Genomic DNA, 20,654 nt, shown 5'->3' on the forward strand with positions numbered 1-20,654 from the left:
ATTACAGATTTTCCCGATTGCAAACAAAATTGCATGGTTATGTTATTTATTGTTGAAATTACAAAATCGAGTTTACTTAATCCTTTACACGCCTTAATAACATTAATTAATAACTTAAAGAATGAATTAAAATTGAAAGGGAATAAGAAATATACAAGAAAGGATTTGTTAATAGAGTTCACCCATGTTCGAGCTATGTCTTTGGGTCCGCTTCTCAATGTAGGACCACTTTATTAATGACACCAAGCTTAAAATGCCTTTTTAAATCATCGAAGCTCTAGACCTACATTACAATATCTTTCACAGTCTCCTCTTGCACCTAAAGACACCTGCGTACTCTCCTTCTCGGGTTAGGCTTCAGTTACCTCATAACCCAAATACACTAAAAAGTATTACAAAATGACAAGGTCTTTGTGCTTACAATAGGACTTGAAGATCCTTATCCTCCAATTTCCCTAATTCTCCCCAAGAGAATTATAGTTCCTCTAATGTGCAATGTCCACTCATTAGGAAAATTCCCCCCTTTAAATACTGTTTCACATGCTAAAAAATGGTTAACAAATAAATCTTCCAAAATATTCTCCTATCTCCTATTTTGAAATTAACAATCTTTAATATAGGGCTTATATTAACCCGAGCCCCTTAAAAACCCTTTAAAATCCTCTGTTTTAAAAATGACATTTTAAAACGAGCTTATATGGTTTAATCTTGTTTCAAAAATTGTGTAAATTGGCTAGGGGAGGTCTTGGGCCCTATCTCCATGGAACGCCTCAGTTTTCAAACAAAACCATATTGTGCCTTTAGCATGCCCAAAGTACATGCAGGCACACTAGTTGCTAGGGGTGACTGCCACCTCCCCAATATAGGCTCATATTTAACTTTAAATAGAATGAATGAAGGAAATTTTAATGACATCCACAAGACCTAGTAGCCTAAGGGACCCAAAAGCTCCAACTTAGCCCAATTTCAAGTTCTTTTCCATGTTGGATCTTCTCTTGTGAATCTTGATTAAGAGACTCGTTGTTTTGTGAAGTCTTGACTCTTCAAAAAGCTCATTCAGACTGTCCACTTTTAATTTGTTATCAAACTAGTTGCGAATGTCTTCATATGTTGCACACTTCATAATGAAAATGCCATTCTATTTCTACTTCTCTCTTGTTGCAAAAAATGCACGTTATTTCTTCCCACTCTTCATTTGGCAACTTCCATCTACCTGTTTCACATCTCAAATGATGAGAAGCAAGGCCTTTATCATATCCAAGAAAGGTGGATGGGATAATCCACACCACTTTTAGCAAACCGTAACTGCTGTGATCAAATCCAAAACCATTGAGACCACCGCAGGGGTGCCATGTGGTGTCCATCCATTGGGCCTCGTGGCATCTTATTAGCTGTCCTTCTACAAACATGTATCACCTCCCAACTGGCCCATGTACGCCATCCACTACATGTCCTGCCATGTCAACTACTTGTGCCACGTCAACTACTTGTGCCACCTCATTTTCCATGTGTCATGCCGACGTTAACATTCGTACAACTTGGTCAACTTTTTTTTTTTTTCCCGAAAAACTTTGACTAGCCATATCTCGCACATACGGACTCCGATTAACGCAATTCAAGCGGCATCAAAATCGTCTCGATGAGCTCTTCGACTTGGTGTTGTTTCTGTCAGATTTGGAGATGATATATTTTTTGCCCTTTTGAGTCTGCATCTCGAAACTCCGGTCTCGACAAACTTTGATCGAGCATAATTTTTGTGTTTGACCTCCGTTTGACGCGATTTAAGTTGCGTCAGGATCGTATTGGTGAGCTCCATCCAATGATGCTAGTTTTGCTAGATTATGGGAGTGTGATTTTTTTAGGTCTTCTGGATCCTCCTAGATAACAAATAGAAGTAAATAGCAAGAATTCAAAAGTATTTAATCATAAACAACCTCAAAATCAAAATTGCCAATCTCACGTTAGATTCTTTTGGTTGAAATAGATACTTCCTATTGGATGCATCGACAATAAATCACATGTTAAGTTATTTGATAAAATCAAAACAAGGACAATCACCATTGGTTAATAATGGTGGTGGAGGAGGAACTAAGTCAAAGGAAGTAGTTGTGGATGAAACAAAAGAATAATTTGATGAATAAATGAAATATAAAAATACAAAAATGCTCAAACATCAATGATTGAATACAAAAAATGTGATAGAAAAATTTAGTATTACCATGTGGACAAAGGTTAGAAGAAAACATAATACATTAATATGTTTAACCCCACATAAAAGCTCAACAAATTTTTTTACGTAGGAGTTACAATTAAGGGGGAAGCAAAATTGGGAATTGCCTAGTTGAGAATTGAATCTCAACATCTTAGATACAAGATTGGTAGGTACGCTGTACCTAAAAAAAAGGAAAACGAGAACATGCCTATTTTGAAGTAAGAAGATGTTAGAGATCAAAAGACACTTTCTAGTGAACAATCTCCAATAATATTTGTATCCCATATAACAACCTACCTTAATATAGACAACCTAAAACAAAACATGACAATCAAAATGAATGAGAAAAAAAATCTAACATTTAAGAGAATCTAAATTACTTAAAACTAGAATTCTTAATCCCCTAACATTTCATTATCCAAAACCCATAAAACCCCGTTCCTCCTCAAAGTCCATGGTGGCCCTGCCCTTGCGTTTGTGTTACACAAATTCGAAATACCAAAGCATCAGGTCCCGTAGAGAATGACAGTTGTAATAACTTCTCTTCGATTGTCTCGCCTAATTTCACCGAAACCCGGTTCAGTTTCATGTGCACCCTTTTTACGCTCCAATAGACGTCATAATCATACGTTGGTTTTGTGTAGTAAAAAGAAATCATTCATATTTGGATCTGTTTTCTCTAGTCAGAAAAATTCAGTAGGCGTAGAATCCAAAAGGTTTTCCATTTGCGATAATCATAGAAAGGTCGCAAGCATGGCGGAGGAGGCTGGTAACCCATTGCTAGAGCAGGGTCCTTTTCCTCGCTTTGATGCAGTGGAAGCGAAGCACGTACTACCAGGCATAAGGGCTGTCTTGAAACAACTGGTAATATCGATACCCATTTCATGATTTTGTAATGCCCAACAAATAAGCATTTGAGGATTTAGTGATATGAGGAGCTCAATGACATTTAGGCCAAATTGTTATGCATACTTATTGGGTACATCAGTCAATGGGAAAAATCGATACCCGTTTTATGATTTTGTATTGCCCACCAAATTACCATTTGAAATTACAAGGAGATGAGAACGAGATAACTTTTAACGGCATTTAGGCGAAATTGGCGTGTAGAGCTTATTTGGTGTATATGCCAATTGGTAATTTCAATATCACTTTCGTGATTTTATAGTGATAATGGTAGAGTGAGTTGAGATCATTTTAAATGCCATTTAGGTCGAATCGGTCAGCTTCCGGGTGAGTCTGCTTGTTTTGATTTGATGCAGAATTATGATATGTATTTTCAAATTATTGAGATGAGAAAAACTTTTAATATCAGTTAGGCCAACTTGTCTGTAAGAATTTGTTGCGACGATTTGTTCTGTTGATTGAGATATGGGGTTTCCAATGCCATTTATGCCAAAGAGATCATATGTTTGTTTTAATATAAGAAGTAATCTCAATGCTATTCAGGTCAAAATACTCTGTAGGGTATCTGTTGGTGATATGCATACGCTTTCATGATTTTGTTATATTCACTTAATATAAAATGATATTATAGTTAAATGAGATGAACTTGAAGGTTATTCGGGACAAATTGTTCTGTAAGACTTATTGGTTGTATCTGTTTCTGATTTGATACACGATTTAAAAAATAAAATAATCGATTGGGATAGAATGGATTTTGAATGGCACCGAGGCCAAATTGATTTACATCTATTTGTTTTAATGTCCTTTTGTAGTAATTGAGATGAGATGGATTTTAATGCTATTTTGGCCGAATTGTTTATACGACTTTATGTATTTTAATCTGCAATTTTGCAATGATTTTCCGTTAGTTGAGATGAATTGATTCACGTGGCAATTCGGGTCACATTAGTATGTAGGACTTTTTCACTTATTCTGATGTTTAATTTTATGAATTTTTTGCGTTGATTGAGATGAGATGACATTTGACTCCATCAATACCAAATTGGTCCGTTATGGCGATTTGAGATGAGGTGACTCTTAAGATCATCTAGACCAGATTATTGGCAGATTATGCATATTTAAAGTGTTACACCATAATCCCTTTTGAGATGGCAGACACAGATTTGGAGGGAAATGCCACGATTTTAAAAAAATGGTACAGGAGTTTTCAAAGATGACTATATTTTTAATCAATTGATAAAGCTGCAATGATGTACACATCTTAAGCCTTATTACTGTTTCCCGTCATACTATTACTCTTTAGTTCATACAAAAAATAGAAAATTACAATTCTATTAACGCGTTTCTTTATTTCTTTTAGCTTTTGTCAATGACATATCAGTACTTCAGGAAAACTTGGTGTGATTTATATGATATTTCTTAGAAACCTCCATAGGAAGTTTCCTAGTTTTAAGGGGTTATTTTGTTGCAAGGTGTGCACCCTTAGTCTCCTTGTGCTGTGTAGTGCAACGCTCGGGTTTGTGACATGGCTTAACCGCCTCCTGTGGCTTCTGTAAGTCTAGTGGTTGTATCAGGCATTAATAGATCGATCTTTTGGTGCAACAACAATCGTACTTCTAACAAGCGGTATCAAAGCCTAGGTCACAGGTTCAAACCCCCTCGCTTGCGCTGGGGGATTGTTGCAAGGTGTGTGCTCTTGGTCTCCTTGTGTTGTGCAGCATGGTGTTTGGGTTTGCAACATGGCTTAACCGCCTCCTGTGGATTCATTAAGTCTAGTGGTTGTATTGGGCATTAATAGGTCGATCTTTTGGTGCAATGGCAAGTGTATTTCTAACAAGTGGTATCAAAGCTTGGCTCACAGGTTCAAACCCCCTCGGTTGTGTTGGGGGGGAATTGTTGCAAGGTGTGCGCCCTTGGTCTCCTTGTGCTGTGAAGCGCAATGCTCGAGTTTGTGACATAGCTTAACCGCCTCCTGAGGATTCTATAAGTCTAGTGGTTATATCGGGCATTAATAGGTCAATCTTTTGGTGCAACGGCAACTGTACTTCTATTTATTCTAGTAGACATATAGATACACAAAGAAACTTCATCAATAGTTTTCTAATGTCTAGAGATTTCCCCATATGGGTCTTCAAGATGGAGATGTCTTTGGTATGGTATATGGGTACCAAGGGTTAGACTAATCAAGTAGTTGTAGCTTGATGGATTCAATCAAAGATTTGGAAAGTTCATGATTAGTGCAAATTTGAGCATGACCAAGATTATTGTGTTCCTTTTTGATGTTTGAAAACAACTAAAGGTTGACGAAGGATGCAGTTATTCATTCCTAAACAAAATCATTCCAAACATTCAGTGGAAGTCGAGAAAGTTTTACGGTTACCCACGAATGGAAATTATAGACATTGTTAAAAGGGTTAAATCTGATCATTCATGTTTTCATAAAAATTCCAACTCATCCTTGAAGCCAGGGCTCATGCTCAAAAAGCCAAACCCTGTACGTAAAAACCCAATGGCCATGCTTAATAACCTTCTTCCTCTGAGAGCTTCTAAGTTTCTAATGGCCATTTCCATGTGGTTTGATGGATCCGATGCTAAGAAAATGACTTTATAGGGAATCTGATTTGTGATAAACAGGTGGAGTGAACTTCTGCTTGTCATTTTTTCCTAAACATGATTGATGATCCTTGACACTCATGACTGTAAGATAATCATTTTTGAGACCCCAAACCGTTTTACAATAAAACTCTAATGGTCTTTCTAGCTTTCTGAATTTGGTTGGAGATCTACAACTGCTTCCACACTGTACCTGATTTATTGCAATGCTTTCTATCGACAAGTGGGCTTGGAACTCCAGTCCGTGTCCCATTTTTCTTGCCAACAGGCATTGACTAAAGGGTGAAGTGTTTCATGTTGCTTTTAAAGTAGCAGTCACTTTGGAAAGATAAATAACATGGTTTTAATCTTATAATACTTCTCTAGATATTAAAATTTCTCTGGAGCATACATTTTACCCAGATGCAAATCTGATAGCATTCGGAATGCAGATCAAATTTTGTATATCTCTAGCCATTATATCAATTTGGGGATTCTGAAACATCTTCTTGAGCGTGAGTTTTAGTTCATGTGATGCTTGATAATTGGTGCAAAATTTGAACGGACCATCCTTTATGATGGATGGTAAAGGGGCAGTGTCTTCAATTATCAGCAAATCTTTTTCTATTGTGTTGTTGTCATTCTCTGATTATGTGTCTATATTTCATGGTTGAAATATTTGCTTTTGTTTATGTAGGACTCCGGTTATGTATTCATTTCCTTGTCTAGAGGGAGGGGATTGGAAGGTTCTCGAATACTATTTCATAGACTTCTAGAATTGGTGATGTGTTATTACATTTGTTTTACATGTCTTTGTTGGAATGTTCTCATTATTTTGATGAAAATCTTAGGGTTTTGGTCTTTCTGGTTCTTTAGGGTTTTCCCCTATACTCTTTTTTTCTAAACCCTTATCCTAGGTTATGGTCCTTTGTGCACGTTGTCATTGTATTCTTTTATTTTAATGTTGACTGTTTTTTCTGGTTTGTCCACTTAAGTTTATAGCCCGATCCCCAAGAAGATTGTGATCCTACATCCTTATGTTATTTGGTCATGGTCACATTTCAACTTTAAGGCCCTGCTGGTGTTCCGTGTTGATTTCTTATTGCATCTTGATTTCAAAGGGGTAAAAATATTGAAGTGTCATGATTTCTCCCTCATATTGGAGGCTATAAAAGGAGGGGGAATTCATTTGAAGTAATCATCATGGAATGGAAATTGAATGATCTGGAGGTCTAATTCTGATTAAGGCAGATCTAGGGCAGATAGGGAGCAAGATTTATTCTAGCAGATCATATTAGAAGAATATGCAGATTTAAAATAAACTAATAAAGAGAAAGGAGATCAACAGTCAACATTAAAATATAGTCTCAGACGAAAGAGAAAATCGCACAGTAACGATCGTACTGATTGCATATTTGTTACGATCTTACTGATTGCGTATTAGTTAGCAGACTTAACTAACAATACTTAGACATAAACAAAACATTCAAATTACACCTAAGTTGTTGATGCCGATGTTGGGTAGGATTGTGACTCCACACAGGGGTCACGACCCTATGTGGAACCACGATGGTTCCACATAGGATCGTGACTCCCTGTGGAGGCACTATCCAATATGTGAATGATATATAGATGCCAAACATGCTCCCTGCAGATGGAAAGAAAAGATAACAGAGCATAGGCGACCAGTATACGGATAAATACGAAACTCCATTCTGACATTGCCAAAGGTTCATTTTATTACATACAGTAATAAAATCACTGCAGAGATCAGTCACAGATATATATAATTTGCAAACCAACAGAGGCAATTCGATAGAAGAATAAAATCGAATTAACAACATACAGAGATCAGAGAACTGATTAATAAAACTATTCTAATAGTCTGTTTAACATTTACAAATTTGCCCTGCTGGTGTTCCGTGTTGATTTCTTATTGCATCTTGATTTCAAAGGGGTAAAAATATTGAAGTGTCATGATTTCACCCTCATATTGGAGGCTGTAAAAAGAGGGGGAATTCATTTGAAGTAATCATCATGGAATGGAAATTGAATGATCTGGAGGTCTAATTCTGATTAAGGCAGATCTAGGGCAGATAGGGAGCAAGATTTATTCTAGCAGATCATATTAGAAGAATATGCAGATTTAAAATAAACTAATAAAGAGAAAGGAGATTAAGTAGAAATCTGAATAAATAAATAATAATCAGCATACAGTCCCTTGCATTTTATGAGTGTTGGATCTGATACATAATGAATGAATCCAAAAACACATCTGCAGAAACATCAAGTATCGATACCAGCAACCAATCCAATCAGAAGGCAGATCATACTTCCAGCATCACTCAGTCTGCAACAATAGCATCGAGTCCAACAGTTGACATCAGATCGGACAAGGTCACACAGTCAATTATTAAATAGCAAGAGATTTCTATCTAACCATTGCATCCAAAATCTTGGTATAAATAATACTCACATGTATTTGTCAATTCCTTATATATATGTATCTTTATATGTTGATGATGCTTAGTAAGATTAATGCTCAAGTATATGCCTCTATGGTAGTAAATAGATATGCATACTGTTTTAAATCTACCTTGTGAGAGGAAGGGCTTGAGGTATAAGAGAAGGGTGGTGAGCGGGCTTGTGAGTAGGCTGTCCTAGAAGGACCATTGCAGCCTAGGACAAAGAGGGCACTTACAGAGTCAAGTAACCCCTTACAACCTCCCCTCAATCCCACAAGATGGCAATTGTCTTTCAGGATATGAGACATGAATGGGGAAAGTAGGTACAAGCCATCAAGCAAGCAAGAGAGCTGTGGTAGACATCCACTCTTGGGCTTGGTGTAGAAATGGCTTTGGGCGGACCCATAATGTCTCTTCCTTCAAACCCTAATATGCTTATGTATATTATAGACAATCTACGAATATGATATGGTTTGTCTAACCCTAATAATTGAATATACATACATACATATATGTATGTATATATGTATGTATGTATGTATGCATATTTGTATATGTTGCTTATGTTATGACTGCAGTATTCAAATCCAAGAATCACGCCATTTAAAGAGATATTCTACTTGTTAAGATGTAACCCTAACCCTAGTTTGTTGCGATTGTGATAATTAGGGCAAATTGGGAAGAGGACATTATAGACTCACAAAGTAATTACAAAAGTCTTTTCGGCTTGTGACAACTGGTGACATTCCATTACATTCCATTACATTGGGTGAGTCCTTCACATTGTGGTTTTCAATGTGGATCCCACCTTCACTCCTAACATGTGTGATGGGTTTATCTCTTCTAGGGAAATGCTAATATGGTTTCCAATTGGGTGGTATTTTATATGATTGTAAACAAATGACATTGATATTGCATCATGTAGCTCCTTGAATTGTGGGTTTGAATGTGGAACACACTTTCATCTATGCGATGCATGATGGAAATAAAGATGAAGTGTTACTGCACATAGTGGCTTAGTTGTCAATGCATGTGGTTAAATGTTGTGATATTATTAGGTGATTGTTAATCATGCCAACAATCGCAATGCTCCTATTGGTTGTAGTGTACCACATGTCTCTTTGGTGGCATTGAGTATAAAATTAGAAGAAAACACATGGCATATCCATCGCGTTATTGTTGTTTTGGGGAAAATTCCTAGAGCCAGCTTGCAGTGTGCTTATAGGAGTGTGATGGTTTATAAATAGAAAGCATAGTTCATGATGTTTTAAAATTATGAAGTGAGTGTCTAACTTTATTTTTAATTTGCACATGCTGTTGAAGGTTCCAATGAAATCATTCTAATATTCCAACCTATTGATGGTGTTTTTATGCACTATGCAACACAAAATAAAATGCTAAATATTCTATCCCCTCTTGAACAAAGATTTCCCAAATGCTAAGCTGCGTGATCAAATGGGACGACTCCAAGGTTCTCGAATGTCAGGTCTTGACATGCTCCTGGATAGATTTAGTTGTTTGATGTGATATTGCTGGAATCACAAGGTGGACTTGCGTTGAATGTTTGAATACTTTGAATTATGCTGGAACGTGGGATTTCACTTGATTGAAAAAAAAAGGAAAAAAGGATAAGGGTTTAGGAAGCTGATCTAATCTCAGGAATGCAAGAGCAATGGACAATCTTTGGTGAAACCCAACTAAGTCTTGCCTCGACATGCAACAAATATTTCCACAAGGTTAGTGTGATCTTCTAAGGATAGCTTTATGATTTTCAAATCACCACTACATGGATAGATACCATCAAGTTGATGCATATCAATGAAGAAGTAGCAATTGAAGTTAGGGTTAGCTAAGATGGATCCAGTTGACTACGCAATTACAATCAGCAAGGTGTTAGTAGTATGGATATGCAAATTTCACCATTGATCATACACAAAGTTCTTCCATTCATCTAAACAACATAAAAATAAAACGAGAAGTAGAGACCATGCAAATTGTCTAATAAACATATGAATTTTGTTGAAGTTATGTAGCAACGGTCGGATGACTCTAACCGTTCAAATGTCTAATTGGCCTAACGGCCTTAGACATTTGTATGATTATTCCTTATTCCTATCCTTTATCGTACTTCACTGCAGATTAGCATTCTGATCACAGATTACAATATTATATGATGATCGATTTAATCATTGATGTGACATTCAGATTATATATATCATCGATCCTATATATAATCAGTAATAGTTTTATATTACTGATTATACATAGCATCGATTGTATTAGTATACTGACCTGTCTATGTAATGATTAAATATTGTTATCATAACATATTATCGGTTACATTAATTATACTGATTGCATATTGTTTGGTTATATGTTGATTATTGTTATCGATAGTTATCGATAAACATGGCTCCACATAGGAGTCACGACTCTTTGTGGAACCGTGTCAGTTTCACATAGAGTTGTGACTCTATGTTGACCACCGAGCCTATATAATATCAACCATATCACATTCGGTCTGGTGAGATACACAGCGAACAATATAGAGAGCAGTCAACATACGGAAGTTGATATTAAGTATAGTCAAGATTAGTGATTGAAGCAGAGAATATTGTGAGAGAAGATAGAGCGATCTGCAGTGTGAGAAGTCTGTCATATACGAACTTGGATAGTTCGATATACTGTGTAATCAGCATTGAGAAATTCTGATAAATACAACAGTAAATAAGATCGACATTATATTGCAATCTGGAATTATTAAGATATCAGTAATATATTATCAGGATTAAATTAATATCTAAGTGTTAATAAAATTTGAAAATACCAACTATTTAAATCTGATCAGCATTAACAAATTTCACCATATCTTCAATGAAGTTTACATGCTTCTTACAACAATGTCTTGGCAACAATCTTGCCTTCTGTTCCTACTCTACTCTAACTGTTGTCTATGTCTCTATTGACTATCAACTATTATTGTCCCTTACAAATGAAGAAATGGAGCCTTATATAGTGCTTTTATTACAATTGAGTGGTTCAGATTGATTCACAATCAATGACCAAGATCGAAAGATATAAACCCTAATTAGGATTTGTTACACTCATTGCAAAACATTTAATGCTTGACCAATGATAAAATTACAATTGATGGGACACATGTCCTTTGAATAATTGACCAATAGATGAAGATGGTGGGTGCATCGAACTTTGTGCCCATGTGGTAGTTGTCTCTTTGATGGTGTTGATGTGTTTTTTATGCACATGCGAACACAGAATAAAACACCTAAAGTATCTTATCCCCTCTTGAACAAAATCTCTCAAATGCTGAAGATTAGCTTAAGGATCACTTGAGAAGACTCCAAGGTTCATGAATGTAGGGTCACTACGTGTGGATAAGCTCATTGGTTTGATGTGATTATGCTGGAATCACAAGGGGACTTACATTTGAATGCCTGAATGCTTGATTTGCTGGAACTTGATCATCTGAATTTACAATCTGGTGATGCTTTTCGGTCCTAAATTAGCTCAAGTTTGAAAAAATGGCAAAAGGAAAGGGTTGAGAGAGTCTATTCTAAGGCCTAAAATGTAAGAAGATGGATGAATGATTAGGTGGAATCCTATTGGGAAAGGTCTCACCATCAATCCTAAACTAGCTCGAGTTTGAAAAAATGGCAAAAGGAAAGGGTTGAGAGAGTCTATTCTAAGGCCTAGAATGTAAGAATATGGATGAATGATTAGGTGGAATCCTACCGGACAAGGTCTCACCATCAAACCGAACAATTTGACACAAGCTCAGTGCAATCTTCTAAGGATGTTTCAAAGATGTTCAAATCATTACCATGAGCATTGATCACCATTCAAATTAATGCATAAGGAATGGACGTATAATGATTTGAAGTTAAGTTCATATCACTCCAATTGACCACGCAAGGCACACTTACAATCAACAAGAGGCTAGTGGTATGGACTAAACGGATTCCACACAAATGCATTCAACAAATTCTTCCATTCAATCTAATTTATTTATCATCTAACATGAGGATCCGACAAGAAACCATGCACATTGTAAAGAAACAGCACACTTCACCATGACTTCAATGAAAAGAGTTCATTTACAACTTAGGCAACAATTTCTGCCTTCTCCTCCTACTCTACTCTACTCTAACTTCTATTCTATTCTCTTTAGACTATCTATTGACTATTAACTATTGACTATTAACCAACTATTAACCTTTACAAATGAAGAGTTTGAGCTTTAAATAGAGAGCTCATTTACAATGAATGGTTAGGATTGATTCTCCATCAATGGCCAAGATTTTACAATGAAACCCTAATTAAGGTTTGTTACAACAAACTCTCCTTAGCCAATGAGAAAATTACAATATTTGAACACATGTCATCCTTAGAATATTTGGCCAATAAATATCGAGGGTAGGTATATCGGAGTTTGTGCCTCATGGATAGGTCTGGTTCATTGAATCTAGACGCGCTGATTGGTGGAACCTTTCTGATTGGTGGAGTAATGACTGGGATGCCATGTCAATCTTGCACTTTGCTTGGTCAAGGAACGTTGAGCAATATCTCTTGATACTCAACATTATTTAGTTGCTCAATGTGATGATTGATGAGAAGCGAACTTTGATTAACTCTTCTGAAACAATCTGCTTCTTTGATCATGTTTGATATTGTGTGATGACCTTGATTGTTCCTCCCCTTGCTCATGATGTACTTTGAGTGGATGATGCACTTGGTTGAATGTAACTCTTCAATGTACTGGCTTCAATTCTTGGATTCCTGAAGGGAATTCAAGATTGTCAAACATTCTTCCATTATGTATGTTATCCTTCCTTCATGCTCTAGTGTTTGCTGATGAAGTTTCGTCTTGATCTTGCATAGTGATGAAAGGAAGTATTTGTCATGGTCAAGTCATTCCTTCAATTCTTGCTTGTATATCTTGCCTCGTGATGGTTGTATGATCTCCCCTTTGCCATCTTATGATCTCTCCATGTCAATGTGATAGAATGAGAACCTTGAAGATGTCCTGCTCTACTGCTTGCAGGTGTTTAGCACCTTGAGTCTTCTTCATACACTTGACGTGTTCTTGATGAAGCTTCTTGAAGAGGTCTTCCTTGTATCTTGACCTTGGTGCTGAAATTCTCTCCTTGAGGTCCTTGTTCCGATCTTCCTTCAACCTGGCCAATTTGATCTCTTTCCTTACCTCCTGCAAAATGAACAATTGCACATCAAACACACATGATATACAGCTTGATCTAATCTTTGATATTTCTTTCTAAATCTGATCAAAGGAGTGACAATAATCAATGAATTCACTTTTTGGAATGCAATCTTAATGTCCTAGGGCAAATCTGGGCTGTCCTAAGATGAATTCACTGTATGATAGGTTCCTTTGCTGAGCAAATTCTCTTCAACCTGATCTTCAAATGACAAATTCGTCTCCTCCAAAAGACCAGATCTGCATTTAATGATAAGATTTGCCTTTTATGCTGATTGAGAATAGCTAATGCTTGATGAAGTTTGCTGTTCAATTGGAGTAATTCGCAGACCTGCTGACAAAATTCGCTTTTAGAGAGGAATTGTGTTTTGAATTGATGTTAAAATGATTAATTTGATCCTCCTTATATATGCGATTTAGGGTAGAGTCATGACTTTTGGGGTTAAGGCCGACTTGGTTTAATAAAAACAAAAATAAATTGTCTTCCTTGATGCTGGCCGACTTAACAGATCAGACTTCTTCCTCTCAGCAATTCGAATTTGAATAAGTTTTGGCGCCAAAATGCTTGCCTTCGGGAATTTTGCTTTGGGTCCTGTTGACGTGTATTTTGTACACCATCATACACAGAATAAAATGCCAATAGGCATCTTATCCTCTCTTGAGAAAATAGTCTCTAACTGCTGAAGATACGCATAAAGGATCAGTTAGGTAGACTCCAAGGTTCTTTTAGTAGGGTCTCTACGTGTGGACAAGCTTCCAGCGGTATGATGTGATTTGCTGTTTCCTCCAAGGGGCCTTACATATTCCGAAAGCTCAAGATTTTACTAAACTTAAGAAACTTTTCAAAAATAACAAAAAAAAAGTAGGGTTTGAAAGAGGTCTAATCTAATCTAACCCTAAGGATGACTTAGTATGGACAAGACTTGGCAAGATTCGACCAACTTCAATTTTGCCATAAGATAACAACTCAATTGAAATTAGTGCGATCTTCTAAGGTAATAAAATGATATTCAATGCATCAAAGATCAAGGACACTACCACGAAGGTACATACCCAAGATGCAATAATGATTGAAGATTAAGGGATTCAAAGTATTCTCCAGTCGACCACGCAAGGCGTTCCTACAATCAGCAAGAAGCTAGTGGTTTGGATTACGAATCCTAACAAAGATCAAGTCTCACACAATGTCCTTCAAATTAACAAGCTACTTTGATTGAGCACAATTCAAGTAAATCAAACAACCATGAAGATAACTCAAGAAATTTGCAACAAAACACCATAACTTCAATATTTCATTGATTTCCAAATCATCATGTACAACAATTGCTTGAATTCCTCTCTTCAAAACTCAATCTTGCTACAAAATAAAATTGCTTCTAGCTCTAATCTCTCTTACATCAACTATTGACTATTACACTATTAACTATTACCAAATGAAATGAAAAATGGGGGTATAAATAGCATCCCCAGTTACAATGAAAGGTCCAGATTGAAAGTAGATCAATGGACAAGATCATGACACCTAAACCCTAATTAGGGTTTGTTACAAATGGCCTCCTTTTTACTGAACAATATTAAATGCATAGCCAAACATTAAATTTGGCACAAAAACCTAGGAGACATAAACCAATGAGAAATAAGATGTCATGTCATCTGTAACAACCTTTCATCTAGAATCTTATTCCCTTTCCAATTCTCTTTCTTAGCATATGCAATGAATCTTGATACAATTCCTTCGATTTCTGCAATTGGAATCTTGGGAAGATTCTTCATACTCTCTTCTAAGTGGATGACTTGATCGAATGCATCTAGAAGAGCTGCGTCCCATGAAGGTTCAAGTTCCTTCGTCTTTTCAATCAGGAGCATGGTGGCAAACATCTGATCATACTGTTCATCTGTAACATTTGCGTCCTTGCAAAAGATGATCTTGATTCTATCCTCTAGTTCCTGCATATCCACATCTGTCTCGACCTCGATCCTTCTGCCAAGAATGGTACGAAGTACCTCAAATACTTTGTCCTGGATCGGATTGATCACCTCCTCAACTTGGCCACATCTAGTACTGATGTCTTCGAAGAAAACATTCTTCATATGGAGTAAGGTTGACCAATGAAACAAACTGTGAGGTTCTCCATCCAAGATCTTCTCCTGCGCTAAAATCTTCCTTGATGTGTGTCTAATAACTTTCAAGACAGGAATGATAACGTCCTTGGTATGGGCGAATGCAGCTACTGTTATCATCAAATTGTGGATCATCTCAAGAACCTGGATAGCTTGATGAATAATCTTCATCATCCTTGTTACAAACTCTATAGCCACTGTATGAGATCTATCCATCCAATTACTTGTATGTTGGACCATGTTCCTGAATTTTTCTGCTTCATTGATTGATTGAAGCGGCAATGCTTGCACTGGTGATCTAACTGGATCCTGACGTCCCAAAGGTTCATTGATGTGACTGAAATATGTCCTCCATGCACCGACCTCTCGCTCAAGCTTCCTATTCTTCTCCATTTCTTCTCTAAGCTTGTCTTTCAATGCTTCAAATGAATCGATAGCATCATCTAAAGTCTGCTTTGCTGTGGATGGTCCTAACTCAAAAGTCTGTATATCATATTCCTCTGCTAGGATCTCACCTTCATATTTGTCTGCTGCCGGTGTAGCTATCTGCAGTTTCCTGGATCCAGTCTCATCTCGAATCATCTTGGACATCTTGGTAGCCTTCTTCTTTTCTGTTACTTCATGTGAGCGTCCAACAAGGCTCTCTAAATCAATTGCATTGTCCTCGTCCTCTACTACGATCACCTTGGTTAATCTTTCCTTCAACCAATCTGGGATAATCGATCTGGTTTCTTGAACTTGAATCTCTTTATGCACTATTTCTTCTTGTCTGGGAGGAGATGTTATTTCATTGTCTTCTTTGTCTTCATCTAACTCATAGTCTTGGAGAGATCCATCTGGTGAACCATGCTGTGCCTGTCCTTCCTCCTGCCTATCGTTCTGTACCATCGACTCCATGGATTCTTCAACTTGAATTGTTCTCTTCTCAGGTCTAGAAGAAGTACCGGATGATCGATCTCTGTTAGCCTCTTGTTTCTTCTTGGAAGACTCTCTCTTTCCAGGTCTCTCTTTCCTCTTCGAACCTCTTGAATGGAGATTGCCCTCACTGGCACATCGAAGGTTACCTTCACCTGAATTCCTAGGATTAGGATTGCCTTCACTCACACTAGCTCCACCTTCGGCAGGTTTCTCTTCCAAAGTGAAAGACATAGATATACCTTGTTCTCTCAACTTCTGATGCTGAATGTCAACCCATCTGCGAGTACAAGACAAGACTGGTGCCATCAAAGTATCTAAATCCATGACCTCGGGCTCATTCCAATCCAACCTTATTGATTTGCTTTCTCGATCATAGGAAGACTGGATATGTCTGCCACTGTCCTGAGCTTGGTCGGCCACTCTGTAAATCCTACATTTCCTGATGAAATCCAAAGGCAATCTAGAATGCATTTTCCGTTTCACTTCAAGATCATCTAAGAGATTCATCATAAAATCTTCAATCTGGTACTCATGTCTAAACTTCCTGCCGACTGTCTCCTCTAAATGTCCATGTGGATCAAAGCTTTCTCTCAAAGCAAAAGATGAAAAAGAATACAAGGCTAACTCCTTCTCTGCGTCATCCATAGCTAAAGCATTAGGACATACCTCAACTGAATTACCCAAAATGATAGGTACTGGAACTCCATTCTGATGTCTGTGTCTGAATGCCTTCACATATGCTGCCAACTGTCTTGTTACTTCAAGTAACACAATTCTGTCTGTCGGATATCTCGGCAACATGTATGGAGGTAAAGGACATCCATGCACTCTAATATAAGTGAACTTGGGAAACTGAATGAACCAAGCACCGTACCTCTTTATGAATTCCTGAGCATCCTGAGATAATCTGTTGTGAATTCTACCTTGCAACGTCCTTGTGATGTTCATCGTGAAAGTATCATTAACCAACTTATAGTTGCTCCCTGGCGGATGATGCAAGTAGGCGTAGGAATCACAAGCTCTGACCTCGCCGGGTCCTCTTCCAATCACTCCTCTGTGAGGTAGTCCTGCGTATTCAACACTCCTGATCGAGGCATAGATGACATATGAACTCATGTGGAAGGACTTAGTAGCCTTGAGTCTCCTCAACTGTACGTCTAAGCAATGGCTAATCATCCTAGCCCAATGTATCGTACCTTTCCCTTGAACAATCACCTGGATGAAGTAAAACATCCACTTCTCAAAATAGAAGGCATGAGGGGCTCCTGTAACTCGGTTGAGCATGGTAATCAAATCTCTGTACTCCTCTTGGAAATCAATCCTGTGCGGTGTGTTCGGGACTTTGCTTAGACGGGGACGGCTCTTAAGTAGCCAGTTCTTATTGATAATGCTTAGACAAGCATCTGGATCATCTTCATACATTGATCTGGTTCCTTCTATGCTCTTGTATATCATGTCCCTGTGCTCTGGAAGATGGAAAACTTCACTTATAGCTTCCTCTGAAAGGTACGCCAAAGTGTTTCCCTCTTTGGACACGATCGTTCTGGACTGTGGATCATAGTGACGAGCACATTCGATCATCAACTCATGGCATTGAACAGCTGGAGGAAAGCCGGCCGCCTTAATGATGCCACTCTCGATTATTCTCCGGGCGACAGGTGATGGCTTGCCAATGTAAGGGACCTCTCGAAACTTCTTCGTGCTGAAGTTCCCCAAGTTGGTATCTCCAATGTTGTTCCACTTCGACACGATCTTGGTCTCCACTTCTTCGGTCCTCTGATCTTCTTTCATGAGAGCTGAGCGACTGGTGGATGCTCCTGCCTTCGGGGTCGCCATACCTACACAACATTTCATAATGAGAAGCTAGATTTTGCAATAAATAACATAGATTAGAGGATAAATTTTAGGAAACTTCATGATAAGTCTTTGAGTTATCATTTCCTAAAATAAAACGATTGAGCTAGGAATTCAAAATTCAAAATAACTCAAAATTTAAAATATGACGATGAATAAATAAAACAATAAAATCAAATCGCCATACCTCAATAGAGAGCTAACTCTAGAATGCAAAAAGAACAAAATTCGCCTAGGCAAAATTGAGGTGTAGATGATCTTCAACGTGATCTCCTCAAGAAATCAATTTCGCCACCTTTGTCCTTGACGTGATCTTCAAATCTTGGCAAATTCGCTCAATATAGATCTTCAAATATCGCACCACCTTGGAAGTATTAGCGCCACCTTTGGATGATATTCGCACTTCTTCAAACACAATTTCGCACCACCTTTGACTGGGATGAAGGCTCGCACTTGAATGATAAATTAATGATGTAAAAATGATAGTTTTCACTCTCCTTTTATAGCGCTCACCTCTTCCATTCATTAAGGCCGACTTGGTGATATAAATCAATTTTTAAACGATTTTAATTAGATGATAAAGGCCGACCTCCATGTCAAAGCGCTCCATTCGATTTTTTTATTTATTAATTAATTAATTAATTATTAAATGCCTTTGATTTTTAATTAATAAATTTCGATTTTTAAACAAGGCAAAATAATTAATAAATGCCAAACGCAATTTTTTAAATGCTAATTTAATAGGATTTTCAAAACTCATCGATCTTAGCATTTAAGGTAAATTTAAAATGTTCATTTGAGCGCCAAATTTTGAAAATGGAGTAGACGTACCTCATCGCCCTGGTCCCTTGGAGAGGGACAGGAGCGATTCACCATTTTTGTCATGATTTCTTGTAACTTCCACGTTCAACTTCTTCATTTCCACGTTCAAATCACCCATTTTGTCGGGTCCTTCAAGTTAGATCGCCTTGCACGTGCGCATAAGTGGTTTTGGATGTATCATCGCCCTTGTCCCTTGGAGAGGGACAGGAGCGATCCTAAGGTTTTTGCTTGAAATTCTCCATCTTGATATGAACTTTTCTTTGTATCATCTTCCAAATGCCATTTAAAACCTTGTGCGTCTTTATCTTAACGTGATTTTCAAAGGATATCATGTGTTTTGGCTAACATCGCCCTAGTCCCTTGGAGAGGGACAGGAGCGATCTCCATGTCCTGGCTTAAATTCGTAAACATCTAACCTTTGTTCATCGTTTATTGCCTTCCAAATAGCGTCTTTTACCTTGTCCATCCTCGCCTTGCCTTGACTTTGAAGGAGTATGAGTGTTTTTGATGAAATCGCTTTGGTCCTTGTCCAAAGGACAGGAGCGATATGAGCTTTTAGCTTGTTTGACAACATTTGGACGTTCCAAACTTTGATATATCACCTTCAAAAGACACCTTGAACCTTGTATGACCTTGTGAAGCCTTGTCTTAACGTCATTTTTGCATAAATTGATCAATATACCCAATATCGCTCTGGTCCCTTCCTGAGGGACAGGAGCGAAGTTCAACATTGTGAGCTTGTTCTTATTTTCTTCAACTTGCAATTATCTTCAATGCGTGAAATGACGTTCCTTCGATTCTCTTGGTAGCTTGACACTTGCTTGTTTTTTGAAATTCATGCCTTTATGGAAATATCGCTCTGGTCCCTTCCTGAGGGACAGGAGCGAACTGGGTCTTAGAGTGCAAATTCCTTCAATGTGATGACCTTGGTAACCTTGTGCTTGATCGAAATGTCTTGAAATGTCTTTGCCACCTTGTTCCTCGCCTTGGAATGTCTTAAACTTGAATAAGAAACAATATAACCATCATATCGCCCTGGTCCCTTGGAGAGGGACAGGAGCGATTCTAGCTCTTGTGGTCTTCATTTCACTTTATCACCTTCAAAGTTATATTCAACGGGTTCGTAATACGCCCTTCCATTCATCCATGCCTTGGGATCGATTGAAACTGGACAAGAAAATCATGCATAACAAAAATCGCTCTGGTCCCTTCCTGAGGGACAGGAGCGAACTAGGCATTTTGGGTCCTTGCTGACGTTTCAAAATCTTCAATTTGTCTTCAATGAGTTCATTTCATCGTCTTCCTTGCCATCAAACACAAACTTGCCTTGATCTTTGCCTGAATTTTGTCCTATGAAGAATATCGCTCTGGTCCCTTGGAGAGGGACGGGAGCTATAATGTACTTCGCCCTGGTCCCTTCCTGAGGGACAGGAGCGATTTTAGCATTCTGGGTTATTTTCCTTCATATTTGCACTTCAAATTATATTCATCTGATAAAACATCTTCCCTTGGACCTCTTCGAATTGTC

The 20,654-nt window shown here is 37.7% G+C and overlaps 1 protein-coding gene across 1 annotated transcript in view; it reads left to right on the forward strand.

Moving 5' to 3' along the window:
• The first annotated feature begins 2,654 nt into the window (after positions 1–2,654).
• Positions 2,655–20,654, forward strand: part of LOC131064199 (probable cytosolic oligopeptidase A) — a 166,964-nt gene continuing 148,964 nt past the window's right edge. Inside the window, exon 1 of the mRNA XM_057998254.2 lies at positions 2,655–3,076. Within this exon, the coding sequence (XP_057854237.2) occupies positions 2,735–3,076 (342 nt within the window). The 5' untranslated portion in view covers positions 2,655–2,734. The remainder of the gene's footprint in view (positions 3,077–20,654) is intronic.

The sequence above is a fragment of the Cryptomeria japonica genome, chromosome 6 (genome assembly GCF_030272615.1).
Source record: "Cryptomeria japonica chromosome 6, Sugi_1.0, whole genome shotgun sequence".
Classification (NCBI taxonomy): Eukaryota; Viridiplantae; Streptophyta; class Pinopsida; order Cupressales; family Cupressaceae; genus Cryptomeria; species Cryptomeria japonica.